Source organism: Echiichthys vipera (genome assembly GCF_963691815.1).
Source record: "Echiichthys vipera genome assembly, chromosome: 16".
In the NCBI taxonomy this organism is placed as follows: domain Eukaryota; kingdom Metazoa; phylum Chordata; class Actinopteri; order Perciformes; family Trachinidae; genus Echiichthys; species Echiichthys vipera.
In genome coordinates this window covers 20,323,296-20,341,433 of record NC_139841.1, presented here as the reverse complement: position 1 = coordinate 20,341,433, position 18,138 = coordinate 20,323,296, and the positions used below count along the sequence as shown (strand labels likewise).

At 41.2% G+C, this 18,138-nt stretch overlaps 1 protein-coding gene across 4 annotated transcripts in view; it reads right to left on the bottom strand.

The window, feature by feature from the left end:
- sema4d (sema domain, immunoglobulin domain (Ig), transmembrane domain (TM) and short cytoplasmic domain, (semaphorin) 4D) overlaps positions 1 to 18,138 on the bottom strand; it is a gene marked incomplete at its 3' end in the record, with an annotated part of 41,862 nt that overhangs the window by 11,115 nt on the left and 12,609 nt on the right. For 3 of the 4 annotated variants that reach the window (XM_083929305.1, XM_083929306.1, XM_083929304.1), the window contains exons 3-7: positions 14,499 to 14,558; positions 2,692 to 2,825; positions 444 to 589; positions 285 to 347; positions 51 to 149 (exon numbers count right to left, since the gene is read on the bottom strand). In XM_083929305.1, coding sequence (XP_083785431.1) covers positions 51 to 149; positions 285 to 347; positions 444 to 589; positions 2,692 to 2,788 — 405 coding nt within the window. In that variant the 5' untranslated portion in view covers positions 2,789 to 2,825; positions 14,499 to 14,558. Of the gene's footprint in view, positions 1 to 50; positions 150 to 284; positions 348 to 443; positions 590 to 2,691; positions 2,826 to 14,498; positions 14,559 to 18,138 lie in introns of those variants that run through there. The other variant, XM_083929307.1, reaches the window with a different exon arrangement.

Genomic DNA, 18,138 nt, shown 5'->3' with positions numbered 1-18,138 from the left:
TGCGATGATTGCCGAGCATGAGCACATCTTTGTTTGAGGTATAAACGTACCAGGTAGTCACACTGAGGTTGAAAGGCGTGCGTGCCGCAGACATACAGCCTCTCATCGTCTACGAATTGGAGCACTCGGATATAGTTTAGACAATCTCTCTGGAAGACAACAATCGATAAACAAAAAAATAAACAAAAACACACTGATATCTCATTGTTTATTTAATTTATGACACCAAAAAGAAAGAGCGACACAATAAAAAATAACATTAACATATGAATTATTGAACAAACCTCTTTGGATTTTCCTTTTTGCGTGCACATCACAGTGGGGTTTTCTGCAACTGTCCACTGAACCTTAAAAAAAGTCAAAGAAAAATACATATATATTATAATTAAATTCCACAATTCGGTTTTCTCCCATTTTCACAAATCTTTTTCGTATTTTGATACCTTGTTGTTTTTGACGGTCACATTCTTCTTGCTGAGCTCAAAGATGGCCTCCCTGGCTCCCACATACAGTGCATCTCTTTTCTCATTCAGCAACAGGGTGGAGTAGTTGAAGATCTCAGGCTCGGAAAACTCCATGAGATCTAAATCTGACCACAAAAACCATTGGATCATGTTACTTTAACATCCAAATTTCTTTGGTAATAGTATGAAGAATTTAATATGAAGCTGCTAATAGTCAATATACCTATATTAACAATGGATTGCATGATTATGTGTAATGTGAAAGTGGTAAACCTACAGATAATTATCACCAAATTGTTATTAATTATCATCAAGTTAGTGACTAGCTGGTGACCATAGTGGAGGTGTACATTCCTTAGGAGTTGCTGGAGACCAAATCAGAGCTAAAAAGGAGAGTGAATATTGGATTTACATTAACCAGGAAGTTAATTATAGCTTATAACTTTATACTGTAAGCTGATAATACGTCAAGTGTTGTGTTTACAGCTTGTTTCTGCTGCCCCCCAGTGACCAAAAAACCCTCACAACTTTCCTTACTGTAGAGCAGGTGTTCACAAACGTATGACTCAAAGGTCTGTGTCTGATTTTTATTCAAGGTCAGAGGTCCGGAACGACAAAATAACTACAAGATAACATTTTTTCAACACGCTTAAACATACGTTCAAGTTAAGGCCTGCAAGAAGAAAATAAATGCACACGAGCCTAGTGGAAGAAATGACATTGTTAGCCTGTCATACACCGAGGCAGACGCAGCTTCGCGTACTCGAGAGAATGGGGCACATTCTGTGTCTACGATTTAGGAGCTGATAGCATATCCTCCGCTGTAATGGTAATGTGTGAACTTGGCAGCAACAACAGGCGACACTCTCCAGCAGCTAATGTCGGCATTATGACAATAGGAAAATAATCCACATTAAAAGGAGGATCACCGTGAATGATCAGCTACGCAGCTATACTGCATATCGAATGCCAATTACAATTTATGTATCAATAGAAAGTGTATTCCAATATAGAACATATTTTTTTCATTTATAACAAGGGTTAGGGGCTCGTACGGGTCAACTTGCCATTCAGTCTGGATGCAGACCATGGTCCAGACTTTGAGAGGCTCTGCTGTAGAGGCTGAACCCTCAAACATAGGTGTTTGAGACACTCTGCCTCTCTAAGTGAGTGTATCTCTCGTTATACTGAGTGCTGTGATTGATAGTAAACCCAGTGGAGCGCTTGTGTCTGGCCAGCTTTAGTTGTGCCAGGTGCAAGTGGGTTCGGGTTGCAGGTGCCTGGACATAAACACCATAATGATGAAAGCAAATCCTCTCCCTGACTGACTGAAACAGTGACTCGGCCACAGTGGTCGGAGAAACTTTGTGAAAAGGGTAGCTGTACAGGTTCTCACAGAGTTACTGGAGCTATTTATGTAAATGGAAGTATGCAAACAGAACTTCCGCCTGACGCCTTAACGCTCTAACTTGAGAGCTGTGGTGAGGCTGAGGTTAGTCTGAGATACATTTATGAAAACAGGTGTCACTGAACTACTGTGAACCCTGAGTTGAAAGAGTTTTGATACATTATGAAGATCTATCTATACAGTATGAAGGCTCGGCTCTCCGTGCATGACTAGTGCAAATGACCTTTACATTAGCCTCTCCTGTTTCTTGTTTAAGATATTGTAAGCTCATGAATACCAGCTCAAACTAACGAGTATGACTTTCCAAACGCAGTCAGTGCCCGCAGACTCTCAGGCTAGTTTCATTTTAAATCATCACAGGGGTTTCAAAAGAACATTTACCAGAAATGGGTTAGATGCAGAGGAGGGGGTTTACTGTAAAATGGAAACAGAAGTATGCAAGCAAAAACCTATTATAATAACTATTTATTAGAACCAGACCAATATATCTACATGTCAGTATCGCTCTATACGTTTCCCAATATGCAGCGATATAAAAATCTCTTTTTACAGAACATATAATGCAGAAAAGAATACTTGGAGTGATTTCAAAAGAAGAAGGAAGACTTTGCATCCTATATTATATATATAACCTATATTTCTAGCACTTTTTAGACCTTGACAACACATTTAAATTCAAGTGTTTTCAAGGATTTGTAAGAAAGCTAGAACTAAGAGGAGTTTTATGTTGTGTTTAAAATGACATTGAGCAGTGTGGGCTGACTTACGCCATTTGCTTTCGTCGTCACATTATATGTGTTTAAGGATTTCAAGGCTTACCTTGGTGTCTCCAGGAGGTTCGAGGCACAGCGTGGGGTCCATGGGTGGAGACCTCCAGGAGCAGACCCAGAAACACTCCCAGCACGCCAAATCCCATATTAGACTCTGATAACTTCGGAACAGTGAAGTTTCCTCTGGAAGACAAAAAGTAAAAAGCAATTCAGTGAAACTCAATGCACAAAAATAAATAGGTTTTAAAAGGATGTAGATAGGAGTTCCTCACAGGTGGATTTCATCATGCAGCACAGATACTAAAAGGGGACCAGTATCAAATCCACCTCCCTCATACTGAAAGCTGGCAGGACTGATTCATCCTCTTTTGTATCGCTTAAGAGGTCAGTACAGCACGTCACACGCATTTGAATAAAATTAACTGCACAGAATCAATTCAATTTTGGACAGAAATGGCACAATAATAAATAAATAGTCTTACAATAACAGCACTCGTGGAATTCATGTTTTCTTGTATGAAACAGATTTATTCTTTTACTTTCTGTATGTATCTGTACTAATGACTGCTTTAACAACTGCATTTCACTTCTGGGGAACATTAAAGGTTTATCTTTATCTAATTAGTCAATCGATTGGTCACTGGAAAGAAAATACATTTCAAAGAAAATGATCGGCAGATTAGGCGATAATGACCCAGTATACCTTTTTATTGAGTTAATGTGCTTAATTTGTATGGGCTTGTAAGTAAATAGTCGTCAGTTATGAAAGTCACATTATATAGTCACTACAAAAGCAGGAACTTCCTGTTCATGAATGAGAGGTCATATTCTTTAGACACCCAGCAAAAAAAAAAAAAAAAAAAAAGGAAGTCAACTCTTGCAAGTGTTTGGAAACAACTCTAAAAATTTGCATTTTTCATACTATAATTCCAGTGGTCACCTAAAGGCTCTGCAATAAATGACCGGTTGCTTTAGGAACGTGGAGCCATTTCAGAAACGTTCAAGCAGGAAAACAGATGAGTGTGAAGCTCCGTTTGAACGAAGAATCAGAAAGGGGCAGTGAGGAGGAAAGAGGGAGGGCTGCAGCACATGATGAGGTCCTGGACCAACACGACTTACAGTGGCAGAAACACAGCAACACACGCGCACACGGCCTGACACTCTGTTAACAGTGCAGTTAACGTTGTGTGGGTTATGAACACTGTATAACACTGTTGGCATGTGTGTTACGCAAAAACTTAACACCGCAGGCTTAAGAAAATCCCCTTATTTTAAAAACTTATTATTCTGTGCTGCACTATTGTTGATACACAGTGATAGGTGTATCCGTTTGCCCCGGGTGATGATGACGAGGACAATGGCGACGACGACATTCCTGGTAGCTATCAGCTCTCATCAGATGCAGGTGTCGCTTTCCATTTATCTAATTTGCGGAGCATTGAGGTCTTTCTGCTTTTTAACAGCTGTCGCCTGGTACATTCACTTCAGGATGTGCCTGATAAGGACTCCATTAGGCTGCTCTGTGCCGTTTGTGTTAAGCGTTTAACTTCTGGCAAACTCTGCTGGCAAAAAGAAATGGCTCCTGAGAAGTGTTGAAAATTATAATAATAGTCTCCATCAATCGTGACATAAAATAAAAAACAATGTCAACACAATCTTATTTATAGCATCAAATCAAAACAGAGCTTATATTACCGATTCATGGTATCACACTAATTATTATTATTAGCTACAATGACCCTCAAAGAGATTTTTTGGTTGAACAAATGCTTTATTATACTTTTACTATACTAATTCAGCAGCTAAAAAATGTACACAGTATCAAAACCGTCAGTGTTCATACCCCAGTATGCTGTGAATCCAGTGTATAATCGCTGCAACCCTACTCAAGACACTTTTCATATAGAGCAGGTCTAGATCATACTTTATAATTTACAGAGACCCAACACGCCCCCATGAACAACATGGGTGTGGAAGAACATCCCTTCACGGGAAGAAACCTCAAGCAGAACAGCTACATGGTTTCATCTTGAAAATGCTGTGCATTTCATTTTGGAAGCAATAGATCTAGAATATTAAATATTAAATATAATAACTTAATGTTTGTGCTTTCAGTGGCTCATTTTTGTCTAAAATGGTGATATCCTCTGGCCTGTTACAGGTCAGCAGAAAAACTGGTGGGGAGGGGGAGGAGGAGGGGGCTCATGCTTTTAAGCTTAAGTAAAATATTAACATAAATCTCTAAATCTGTTCTCAATCCTGTTTGTAATACATGCAAGGTTTGCCAAATTCACAGAAATAATCTTGAGGTCAATTTTTTTGTGTCCGTCAACCCAATCCATTTATCATGTGAAGGGAAGAGAGATTACCTGCTTTTACTCAATATGTCAGTATTATCAGCACTGAAATGACTGACTCACAAAGTGATTAACTGAATTCAATTGTAAAGCTTAAGTGCTTCCCGTCTCTTGATCCAATCATGTGAGAGGAGTCGTGTGGGACGTGACTGCAGCTTTGTACCCAGACTTTTCTCTTGTTTGACACACATGAAGTTTGCTTTTACAATATTGGGAGAGGACTTTGAAGGCCAGGTGGGTCTGGCTGGTCGGGTGGTTACATGCAGTTCTCGGTGAAGGTAAAGTGATCTGGAACCAAGCAGGTTATTCTGGTTTTCCACCAAGCGCTCAAAAGAAGCTAAAGTACCTGCGCAGCACACCTCCGCAAAATGGGTGGCTCAGTCACGCGAATAAGGGGATAAAAGGTTATCGGATGTCTTGTAAGACAAGGATCGAGATTACAAAACTTTTCTCTCACAGGAACTCACAAGCGGTCTCATCCTGTTGCAGGAATGTGAGTTTAAGTAGCATTCGAGCTACTCGAAAGAACTGTGTTCACTCAAAGTGGCTGAAGGTGAATAAAAAATGACATAGAAAACATGAAGTGCTTTTACCACTTTAATCAGGTAATTTGTCCTCATTCTGGATTTTCTAACCAAAATTATAGAACAAATGATACGACTATAGGACAAATAAATCATTGTCAACCACTTTTTAATGACCTAGTAGCTCCATTGTAGCTCATCCCACTCAAATATAGGTTAGTAATCAGTGACCCAGCTGAAGGGGAGATATATCATGTGGCGCAGCACGTTCAGACAATCAATGAGGGGCCACCACAGCTAGAGAAAAAGGGAGAGAACGATAATTGATTATTGATGTGGTTGTAAATAACTATAAATTACCCCAGAGGTATGACCTTCCTAACACTGGGATTGCTGTTTATTTTGTGAGGGTTTCCACAGACTAAATCTGGAAAAGATGGAATGCAGCCAGGGACTCTGCTAGAGAGGGGGTCAAACACACAAGGACCTATTGTTTACTGAAGATGAGGGTAGCCTCCACTACACTCCACTCCACCCCCATCACGTCTACATCATCACTGCAGAGTAGGCAACAATGAACACAGAGAGAGAGAGAGAGAGAGAGAGAGGGAGAGAGAGAGAGGGAGAGAGAGAGAGGAGAGAGAGAGAGAGAGAGAGAGAGAGAGAGAGAGAGAGAGACAGAGACAGAGAGAGAGACAGAGAGAGAGAGAGACATTACTTCTCCCTCTCATCCAGTTCTTTTACAGTCTTGCCAATGTAAATGCCAGGAGAGTTTAGGCCTTTGTTTTCAGAGATCGCACAAACCCATGAGATATGAGATCTGGGTGTGGAAGCATCCTGTAAAGATGATTCATAAACTGCCTGATGACTGCAGCAAAAACAGTGAAACAGAGACTGGGAGCAAGAAAAGGAGTGACGTAGCCACAGTGTGAATGGATGAGATACCAATACTGAATCCGTGATGAAAAACCCCGGATAGACAACATTTCTCTCTCCGTTTTTGCCCTCTAGGTTTTGGGTTCTTTCCTGTAGCTGCACCCTGCACAAATAAAAGCTACATACTAGACTCATCCTCCTATCTGTTCGCTCCTGACACCCTCTATTAATCTGACCACTCAGAGCCCCATTAAGGACAAAAAAAAAAAAAGCTTCACACCCCTTTGAGAGTCAGTGTTACAGTAGCAGAAAGAACAGACTGGCAGCTCCCCTATGCTGCTGAGAGATTTAGAGGAGTGGCTACACTGGCCTGGGATATTTAAGAAGGTTACCATGCTGGCAAGTCTCTTTGAGCTCTTTGTGTTCCTCTCTCAGCTCCTTTGGCTGAGCAGGGAGGTTGACACCTGCTTGGGGCCTTAGGGTTCCCAGCACTGTGCAGTTAACTGGGCACAGGCATTGGCAGGCTGCCCACTGAGGACAGGGGACAGGGAGGAGGGAAATTGGAGCTCTGCCTATCTGTGTACAAGAATGAAAACTTCATCTGGAAAGGGATTTTGTATCTTTATGCAACACAAACAAATCATTAGGGGTGTGCCAACAATTTCATTCTAATTGAAGCTTGTCAACGTCATAAATCACTGTATAACCATATTAAACACTTCGGCACACATTGTTAGCTAATTAGCCATGACCATAATGACTGCTTACCAAGGCAGCCGGCTACATCTACACTCTTCCCCAATACGTTATTTCTGTAAAATTACACCATGTTTTAAAGGTCCCATATTGTAGACCTGGAAACACTGACCAATCGGTGCAGACTTGGCTTTTAAGGGAGGTCTGACAGGCGCTAAAACAGAGTGTTTCAGACAGAGAGTGAATACAGGTATATTCAGACAGACAGTATGATAAAAATAATGGTTTTGAACATAAAGGGATGTAAACTTGTTCTAGTAGAAACCAAAACCAAAAGTATGAACCTAAAAAATGAGCATTATATGTATAGAAGTTTAAACTTCTTAATCAAGGCAGAGCCGTGTCTTTGAAAAAAGGACAAAAAGAGATACCATCTTCACAGCAAGGAATGTTTGTTTAAAGGCTAACAGGTGTACAATACAGGTATGTAGGATTGTAAATTAAAAAGGGGAAAACCCAAAGAAAACACACTTCCCTCTGCTGTATGCAGATAAAATGCTAAGCCAAACAGTCAACGGACTACAGCAAGAACTACGATGAAGACAAATCCGGTCCTTTATGGAGAAGAGCAAAACCTTTTGATTTCAAGCAGCTGCTGGAGATATCAAGGAGGAGGATAAGCTGACAGCTGTCCTGTGATGTAGAAACCCACCCCTCCATGTTTGTTCATGTAAATGGGGAATCCCTAGTGGAAAGTAATCATTTTAAAAAAAGATTTTCTGGAAAGTCCTGAAAATATTTAAGGCTCAGTATAAGTGTGTTGTAACACTCAAGAAACTGGTTAGCAGAGGTGGCAGTGTGTGGCCTGAATGTGTATCTGACTGATACAGCAGTGCTGGCTGCCCTCTTCTGCTTGTTTGAGGAGTTTTACCTTTTACATCCACGCGTGATGTACTCGATAGCAGCATAACTGAATTTTATGATGACAGAAGAAATTGAACTTGATGTGGATTGTCATGTCATCACTGACACCAGATCCATTTAATACAGATCCATATAGGCACTAATCCATTTTATAAGATAGTCTCAGTAAATATATATCAGTAAAGAAACAAGGCGGACCTTTCACCCAATATGCGATGCATCCATTTAGTATTGCAGTGGTTGACAATGAACAGTAAATCAAACCAACTAACTCCTGTTAACCCCTTGTGTTGACCATGAATCTGGCGTAAGTGGGGATTGGCACCACAGCTGTGTTGACTGACTGACTAACAAACAGTTATTTGATTCTGTTGGTGGGGATTGTCATCGTTTAAAATAATAAAGAAATAGCTAATAAGTAAATAGTTCAAGTCAACTAAACCAACTGTATCCGCTACAAAGATAATCTTATCCCCTGATGAAATATTAGGATGACTTGTCGCATAAGAGCACATAGCTCCACCACTTGCCCCCTCTTTTCCAACGCAGAGTGCCAAAAAGAAGCTCCACATCCTGTGAGCAGAGAGTATAGTGAGGATACAGAGTGTGATGTGAAGGAGTTGGACATTCAGCGCCTGCCAACAACTCCAACCCTCACTTCTTTCCCCTCGCTGGCTCTCTTTTCCATGTACTCATCATCAGCATCAATGCACAGAGATGCTCTTCTTCCTTTTGCTGCAGCACGCCAAGAGGCTGCTATTTTGTTTTCTGCTGCCAGTTGCTATAATACTAACGGGCCTAACCACACACAAACAAAGTGTGTAATGGGAAATGTGCTTTAAGTAGTTCAATTTGTGGAAAGAATGTCTCCATTGGCAGTTCAGTATGACATTTCCATGCTGTGCACTAAACTTTGCTCCAAGTTGTTCACATTCTTCTTAGTTAAAATAACTTTCACACTTCCACATAAAGTCTATAACTAACTAACTAACTAACTTACTAACTAACTAACCTTCATGAAGGTAGTAAAGATAGTTAAATGCTGTCTAATCATAAGTGTTAACGGAGTGCATACGCTACATTTTCTTAGTTGTATGACTGCTGACTTAATCAACAGGATCATCAGTACAGTACCCACCCAGCTGTGGGGGTGCTGATAACAAAGCACTGAGCGTTTATGCTAATGAGGGTACTTTGCTGATGGTTTTCAAATAATCCTATCATATAGTTTGACACTATAACTGGTAGGAATGTAATGATTGCATGACTGTCAGTGGATATTGCTGCATAATTTTAATCAAGTAGGCTTGTTTCAGTGTCTCAAAGTAGTTTCTGTTGGTGCTTCTTCCTACAACAGCTAGCTCTTATATTCTTCAGGGGTATTGTGGTTTATTTAAAGCCGGGCCTCAATGAGAAAATGAGTGAGCAAGAGAACCTTCACTTGAAATAAAATACCGAGACCGCAGAGGATGACACACTGATGGGGACAGATGTCTGCTCCAATGTCATTTGCAGATTCATTTTGGCTATAGATGTGGCAGAGACTCGAGCACACTCACATGTGTACACGATAATGCCAACTACAGCCATCAAATCCCTCTTATAAGACCAGACAGGAACCAAGAGCCGGTCTGCATCAGAGTTTGGGTTGCGTTTCCCCACAAAGTGATGAAATGTATTTGACATTTCAAGGCTTTAGTGTCTCACAGTATAGGATGAGCTACTAGTGTTACCACTCCAGCTATTACACTCCAATCTGATAATCAAGGCTATAGCCTGTCCTCAGGTTTTGTGCCACTCATCTGCAACATCTTATATCCCTCCTAAAACATTGTCTGACTCATGATGGACAGTTAAAAAAGATCACAATGGATACAACAGCGATAGTCTTTTTTTATTCACATATTCTTCTCCCTTGTCAAAATGTGGCACCTACATTACCCACAATGCAACTCAAGCACCGACAGCTATGCTAGCAGCTAATGTAGCGTTAAGCTTCTAGCCTAAAGCAGAGATGAAGAGCGGTCTATAGAAGTCTGGTTTATTTTCAACCAGATTTGTATCATTACAGTGTTGGTAGTATATGCAAATTAACAATGTTTAACTTCCCCTGTTGCCAGTTTCTCGCTCACTAACCAGCAAAAGTTGGCAGGATTATGTGTTTTGTTAACTCTATGGCTGTTGTTTGACCTACACATTGTACTACCACATTTCTTGAATGTCCGCCTAACAAAGCAGATGACAATTTTAATAGTGTAATGCTAGAATGGAACATTCTGGGCTACTTATATGAGCAAGAATACTCAATAATCAATCATATTGCACTTAACTGTTCTCATTGTTTTAATGTGGTAATTGTGCCTATAATTGTCTTTTAAGTTGTTTATTGTTCTTGTGTTTTGATGCCTCATTGAACTGCACTCAAATTTCGTCAAACAGCTGGTGGCTCTGTGGTTAGAGCAGTCGCCCCATGTAAAGAGGCTGAAGGTCCTCGAGACAGCGGGTTCGACTCTGACCTGCGGCCCTTTGCTGCATGTCTCCCCCATTTTCCCCATGTCATATACAGTATGTCCTCTGTAATAAAAAGGGCTTGGTATGGTTGTCTGACCCCTCAATGTAATGACAAAGCTACTTGAAACTCAAATACAGTGCGGAGGTATTACGGCATATGGTGGAGAATCCGCCACAGCTGGGAGCAAACACCACCAGCCGGTGAGGGTAGCAGGCAGAGCTGCTCTGTGCCGGGGGACAAGCGGTGGTGCTTCTGCAGTAAATGTGCACAGAAGTCACAGTGTTGCAGCGATTATCACAGAGGCCAAAAAGAAGCTTGAAACAACCAAAGCCAGCGAAACAGACATTTGAGCAGAGAGTAAGGGCAAAAGTGTTTTGGTACCAACATGGCAACGTTACACTGGAAGTGGCCTTGGAAGGCATCTAGAGCAGTGCATTCGTTCGTTCGTTCATTTGTTTTAAGTCTTCTACCTCTGTTTCTTCTGGTCATGTAGCACCAACTTAAAAAATATTTTTGTGCCTTTCTACTACAAAGACAGCCAAATTAAGGCCAGCTGTGAAATACTTCTTTAACACCCTCATTTTTTGGGGGACACTTGTAGTCCTAAGACCCAATAAGTGCCATTTGATTACATTTATTATACTACATACAGCTACTCCTGCAGCCACGAAAGGCTTTGTACAACTATGATATAAAATATAAAATTGGTGCAGTTCTCCATACTTTCAAGTCTTGTTTCCCCAATTATCTAGATAAATCAACAACAACAACAGTTCAACCGCAGCTGTGGCCCATGTTCAAACCATCTGGAACTCACTGAAGGAAGACATCAGCCTTGGGTCGTGAAGTGCAAAGCCACCGTGTCAAAGCCACATCATGTTAGCATAAAGTCATCTGAAAGCCAGTGAACAGCTGAATAACCTGCAGTGTGCAGCTGAATGTTGGTCATACAGAGAAATTCACATAAAAACTGCAACAGCTGATGCAGCAGTCACTGTACGTTATCCTTGACAGATGGGTGGAAAAGTTTTAAAAGGCCAGATCGAGGATTAACAGCATTATCCACTACGATTATTAATTCACATGCACATTGAATGCTGCATGATGACACATGATGCTCATTTGTGGTGCGGGCTGGACAGAAATTACTTCTGCTTTTATTGAAATAAAGTAATTAAAATATAGGTAAACCATCAATGACAACCAAAATGTCTAAATTGAGGAAAAGAGCTTGTGTGAAGGCAACACTACACAGGATGTTAAATGGAAACCCTCCTATATAATTACTAGTTCTAGGGCCCCTGTTGAGCTAGCATGTCGACCTAAAGTGGCCACAGCAAAGGCAAATGAGGGGTCAGGTCCAGTAAAGGGTATATTTAGTCAGCTTTTTAAAAACAACACACCCTTTCCCTGAGTCACGTGGCTCTGGAAGATCTGAAAAACGTCCCTATAAAACATACAGGCAAGTGAAGTAAGCTAACTGGAGCAACAAGGATTGCTGTGTGGTGTTCCCCGTCCAAGTACCGAATGTGCCCCTTTAACATGAAAACATAATCACCATGCACTTTTTCTTTTAATTAAAAAGGAGAAAAAGAGTGGAGGAGTTTTACTATTGACATCTGTGTTGGCAAAAAAAAAGAAGAAAAAAAATATTTTAAGTATTGATCACCTAGAAAAGGAGCTACTAATGCATTTACATGTCTAGAAATAGATTTTATGTCGTCATCCTGATACATTGCCTTTTTCAGACAGCAATGTCAGCAGATTCCTGAAGCCAATTTCTGCATTATTCAGCAGGCCTCTTCCTCCATAAATACTATAATAATAATGCCGTTGTTGTGAAATGGAAATGTTACCAATAAAGCCGATATATAGTAGTTAATGGATGTTAAAAAAAAAAAGAAAGATATTTCCTGGAGGAAGGCAACTCAAACTTCCAAAACTAAGCTGGAGGAGAGCACATCGTAAAAAAACTAACTATTTTGTTACTTATCTTGGGGTGAATACTGGTACATTATATAGCCTGGGGTAACATGGCAGCCACAGCTCACAGTAAAGTCATAAACCTTTCACTTGATGTCGTTTCCTTGAGGCCACTGTGATGCCAGCCAGGCCTTGGGGCGTATAATGTGGGACTATTTTGGGAAGCTGCGAAAGCCCAGCTGAAGGTCTTGTGGTCCCCCGCTGAAGGCTTCGCGGTCCAAAGTTGGTGATTGGTAGTCGCGTTGGTGGTTTTTTAAACAGCAATAGCTGAGGGCAGGTGTCTGCAGCTCCCAGAGTGGAATAAATTTCCAGGTCTGGAGTCTGAATCAACTGATGTGGAATAAAAACATATCTGAATATGATTTACTTCAGTTGCATTGCAAAGATTTTTTGGTGCGCTGGTGAAAGGATACATTCAGATAATTACAGACAGTTACTAGGCTTTTCCACCAGTCGGGGGATATTTGAAGGGGCTGTAAACAACGAGGACTCCTTTCTCTTCTGCTTTTCTCTCACAGCCACCGATTTCATGGTGGTAATTTTGGCCCGGCAGACACAAAAACCTCCTCTGGAGTGCTGTGTGAAAACTCATCCCATCACCCACAGGCTTCCATAACACTAACAGTTTGTCCTCCTGAACTTGGCATACCAGGAGATAAAACACTAATTTCACCGTTTAAATCAGAGCACAGAGAGGGATGAGCAACATAAAGCCAAGCCTGACACTTTAAAACACTGTTTTTCTCCTGATCTGGCAGGCAGATTTAGGGCACACTTCCATCCTTGTGGTAATGAAAATAAGTGATGGCATTTAAGTAAATTAGGTTACCTACAATTCAAGCAGATGGATGAGCAAAATAATTTGGAAAAAATATATAAATCGATCATAAAAGGTAATCCAAAAAAAATGCATTAACCCGGTTAAGAAAATCAACAGGTTATGCAGTTCTCCCTGTGTGCAAGAGAGGGGAAGAACGGCGGGAATAACTCTACCTCCGCTACAGTAGGTGGCGCTCTGCCAATGTACAACTGGTTGGAGTACTTTTTTTTCTTCTGGTTGAATTTTTTTTGTATCAGGCTAGTTTTTAATTTTTTTTTAAGGTTATAATTTATGAGTAATTAGGGGAGTGACCTCTTGAGTTACAGCTAGCCGCTGGTGGTCACTTCACCTTGGAGGAATAAGTCAGCCAGATGGACGTATCTCCCTCCCTCCAACACACGTCACATCAATGCTTTTTTTTTTTGGTAAAAGGAAATGAGGCTGAGTCAAAGTCTGACAAGATGGCGGATTTCCATGGAGACACAACCTGATGGGTATGCTATGTTCATTTTTTATACAGTCTACGGTTACAACCTACGGAGCATGTGCCGACTCATAACCAGACCTTACTACGGTTACGGTGTTTACATGGATGAACACTCGGTTACTTAAGGTTAACCAGGTTGTGTGAACACAGATGGCTTTTAAGAAACTGGGGTATTGCCTTAACCCTAACATAATCTAGGGAGCTGGGGATTGAACAGCTGATCTTTGGTATGGGCAACACCCACTCTTCTCCCTGAGCCACAGCTGCTTTTAAAATGCATTTAAAACACAATGTATGATCATCATTAGATATGAATAGCAAACCATCAGCTTGCTTCAGTGCAGATATAAAACAAGAGGATCACAACTTAAAGAGAAGGAAGGAAAACCAAATCACGTGGTGAGGGCAAATGATTGGTAAAAAGGAGGATCATTGAAAAAATAAAAATAAAAAATCCACAAGCACCAAAGCCAAGCGGAATCAAATCAAAAGGTAGATGCCCAGGTGTGGTCATGCAGAGGGAATAAAGAAGGAGTAAAGCCCTGGGGTGGTTACAGAGGGAGGGCAGGGGGCTGGAGAAGCATGCAGCATTCGTGTTGAAGCATGCGGGCCTGTGAGCAGCTCAGTGTCGGTCTGCACAGCAAAATAAGGGGGAGGAGAGGAGTAGAGTTTCTGACCTGTGGCTCCTTACAAGATGCGACGCTCTTCCTTCTGGAGAGAATTATAAAATCCTCAAGCTACGGAGGGGGGAAGAAGACAGAAAGATCAGACAAGACAGTTATGGTGTGTGTGTGTGTGTGTGTGTGTGTGTGTGTGTGTGTGTGTGTGTGTGTGTGTGTGTGTGTGTGTGTGTGTGTGTGTGTGTGTGTGTGTGTGTGTGTGTGTGTGTGTGTGCGCGCTTAACAAGAGGGAGGAAGCACTGTGTGGGTGTGTGTGTGTATGTGCGGTCAGTTGTCTAGACCACTAGACTGATATAATGATGAATCGATGAAAACACATGTTGCACAATAAAATAACATTTACAAAGACGTAAAGGAATATCACTCATGCATCCGTCCATACACACTCTAACACATCAACACACGTGAGGCAGATAATTCTCGGAAGGACAAAACAATTATATAGTGACTTAAATATCCACTGACCACTGAGCTGGTGATGTCATTCGATGTCTGTCATCATTTTGTGTTAACTTTTTATAACATAGGACATATGAATGGTGAGCAGCTAAATGATAAATGCTATCTTGTGCCAATACCATCAGAGGAACCTGAGGCCTGTTATCACCATCTTAATTTCTTCTTCCACTAAAAGAGGACAGTTCAGAACAGTTCCCTGCTCACATCATTTTCCAGTCTGTCTGAGATTCGTGTGCACAAATGTAAGACTGTGGGCAGCCATGTCTGGATCAACCAGATGTAATAAAGTGAAAGCACCTTTCCATGATCTAACCTCCTGAGACAGCCACGGCCAAGCTTTAAAAATTTTTACCGAGAGCCTGTTGCACAATTTCTAAGATCATCGATTTGATAGTGGAACTCAGTGAAATGTTGCATTTTGCAACGGCTAAAATGAAATTTACCATCATGTGAGCTTTAATGGTTTTAATACTTTGCCCTTTTTCATTGCAGGCGGGGTCAAGCCACTTGTCATTAAGACCACCGCTAACTTAACCTGCATATGACAATTGTTCATGACCTGCAGATTATTTTCAGAATGAATCGTTGTGTAAAAAATATCAGAAGAAACACAGTCCAAAACACAAAGATATTGAGTTTAGTATCATGTATGACAAAGCAAAGACATAAATCAATTTTGAGAAGCAAGAACCAGCCCATTTTCATTTTTAAATTTGTTCTTTTGTTGCAGATCCTTAACTCTTGACCTGATGATGGCACTAGATATCAAAGTTGTTAGTTCTTCCAGGGGGGACGTAAATGTATGTACCAATTACTTGTCAAGCCATTTCCCCCAATTCCACAAATGTTGACAACATGGTGGTTATAGAGGGAAAGTCAGGGGATCAAGAAAGTCATAATAAGATTCATTGTCTGGGAACCATGAATGTTGTGCCTGTAGCAGATGCTGAGATAATTTTGTCTGTTGGTGCCATCACCAGAGCAAAGTGACTAGGATGTATAAAAACATAACTATGCCCTACTTATTAAGAGTTTAGCACCCCAAAGTTCAGCTTATCTGCTTCATTAGGACTGCACCAGTGTAGCTGATGGAGAGAAAAGGTTTTCAGAGCCTTTAAAATGTTGTACAGCGTCAGCACTGCGTTGTGCATCACTAATGAATCAAGACGAGAACAAAGACTTTAGGGAATAATCTGCATCAGCAGTAACAGAACAGTCAGCTGGAAAAGTCTTTCGCTTTTTCTTTTTCGGTGCATGAAAACAAGATTTCATAAGTCAAAAGAGAGTGAAAGTAGAATTCTTCTTATTGCCTTTGTGACAGATGGTTGGACCTCCATTCACAACACTTTCCAGTCGGTTCCCTTAGACTGCTTCTCTGAGCCGCATGAAAACCTTTACAACAAGGCTGAATACATTCTCCCTGCACAAGTACACAAGCTTTATTCCCACAGTCCACTGCAATCCAACTCTGTTTGAGTGGAAAACATGTGCCTAAATATTGACTTTGCCTTGGGTATAGCTCAGTTTTCTACTGGTATTTTTAAACAGGAAGTCAATCTTGAATTAAATCTACATCCTAAAAAAACGTTATCTTTTAGATAAACAAGAGTCAAACGGCCCCAAAATCACAAACTAAATCTGTTGCTTTGCTAAGCAACAAACACTGTCCCAGAACAAGGAGACAAATCTTCCAGACAACTGAATTGGGGTCACCCAAATCAACCCAAATATGCAGATTCATTAGCATTTGCTTGGTGGGGTAAGCTACTGTAATGCAGCCCCCCCCCCTTGTTGTACAGTAAAAGGGGAATAATCAGATTACGTTAAACAGAGATGATAAACACCAGACTACAAGCATGGGCTGTTCATTTACGACTGATCATATTAAGACAGCACATGGCTGTATGTCTTTTTCATTAGGCCTCACATTTGTTAAACTGTGACCACAATATCCTGTAATGAGCTGGCCTCAGTGGGGAATATTAATCCATATTGGGATGCTTATTGCATTTCTGTCATGAAATATAGGTTTTAGCTGACTGTAAAACAGATCTGAAGTAATATCTAATTATTTACAAAGCCACAGTGGATGGTTCTTCATGTAGATCAAGGTCAAGAGACATGCTTGACAGCTGCCCTGTGTAGCCACTTTAACCCTAATAGATCACCCTGTGTTTTTTCCATCTTCCTCTAGACTTTCCCATTCTCCTGGCACTTCTTCACTCAGAGACAAACACAAAGAAAAAAAAGCATGTATGAGAGCACGCACCAATACACCCCGCAGCAAGTCCCTGCCTATCGCCTTCCTCTGACAGCATCAATGGACCACTGGGAGAAGATGACAGTTGCGTAAGATTGATGAGCTGTGGGCCAAAGGGTGCATCCCCTTCGACAACCTTAGGAAGCACTTCGACTTGGCTTCTCTCTGCTCCAACAAAACCCTGTGACAGCTGATACGGACTTTTTACTATGCACCCACGAATCCCAATGACACCAGTGACACCACACCCTCACATGTCTCAATTCAGGACGTCCTGAGTGGTTGTCGAGCCCGGCTGGGCCCTGCCCCCCCTTCCCCTAAAACCATGCCCTTGGTGACACAGCAGTCTGGAGAGGGCACAGAGAGGAAGTGGAGCTGTCACAGTTCTAGGTCTTTTTTAAATTGATGAGTGGACTTGAATGAGGACCGGGCAATGTTGGCCTTTTGAAGACTCTTCAAGCTAGAACATATTTATTAATAGGCCCTTCTTCAGAAACCCAGCCTATGGTAAACATACTGACACGATGGGCTATTGAGCTCGCTCCACTGTGACACCTGATTTACCCCAAAGCTGATATAAGCTGCCAGCTTGGGCTTTTGTCTGTATTTTATGACCAACACTACCGTACTTAATTTATCTTATCAGTACTTCATGTATTATATGTAATCAGTCTTCGAATGTCTTTACTCTCTGGGGTGCAACTTCTGACCTGGCACTAGAAAACATGTTGCAGCTTTGTGTAAGTGACAGTTAGAAAGCTCTTAACCAGCTTCTGATGGTGGTTTTGGATCCTTGCTCCCCTGAGACTGGCATGAATACACAAACATGTGGGGCCTTAACAGACAGAGATACACAAAGCAACGGATATACAGAAGACTGGGAAAGGCCTCTCATCTCTATGACAGTGTGGTCATTCC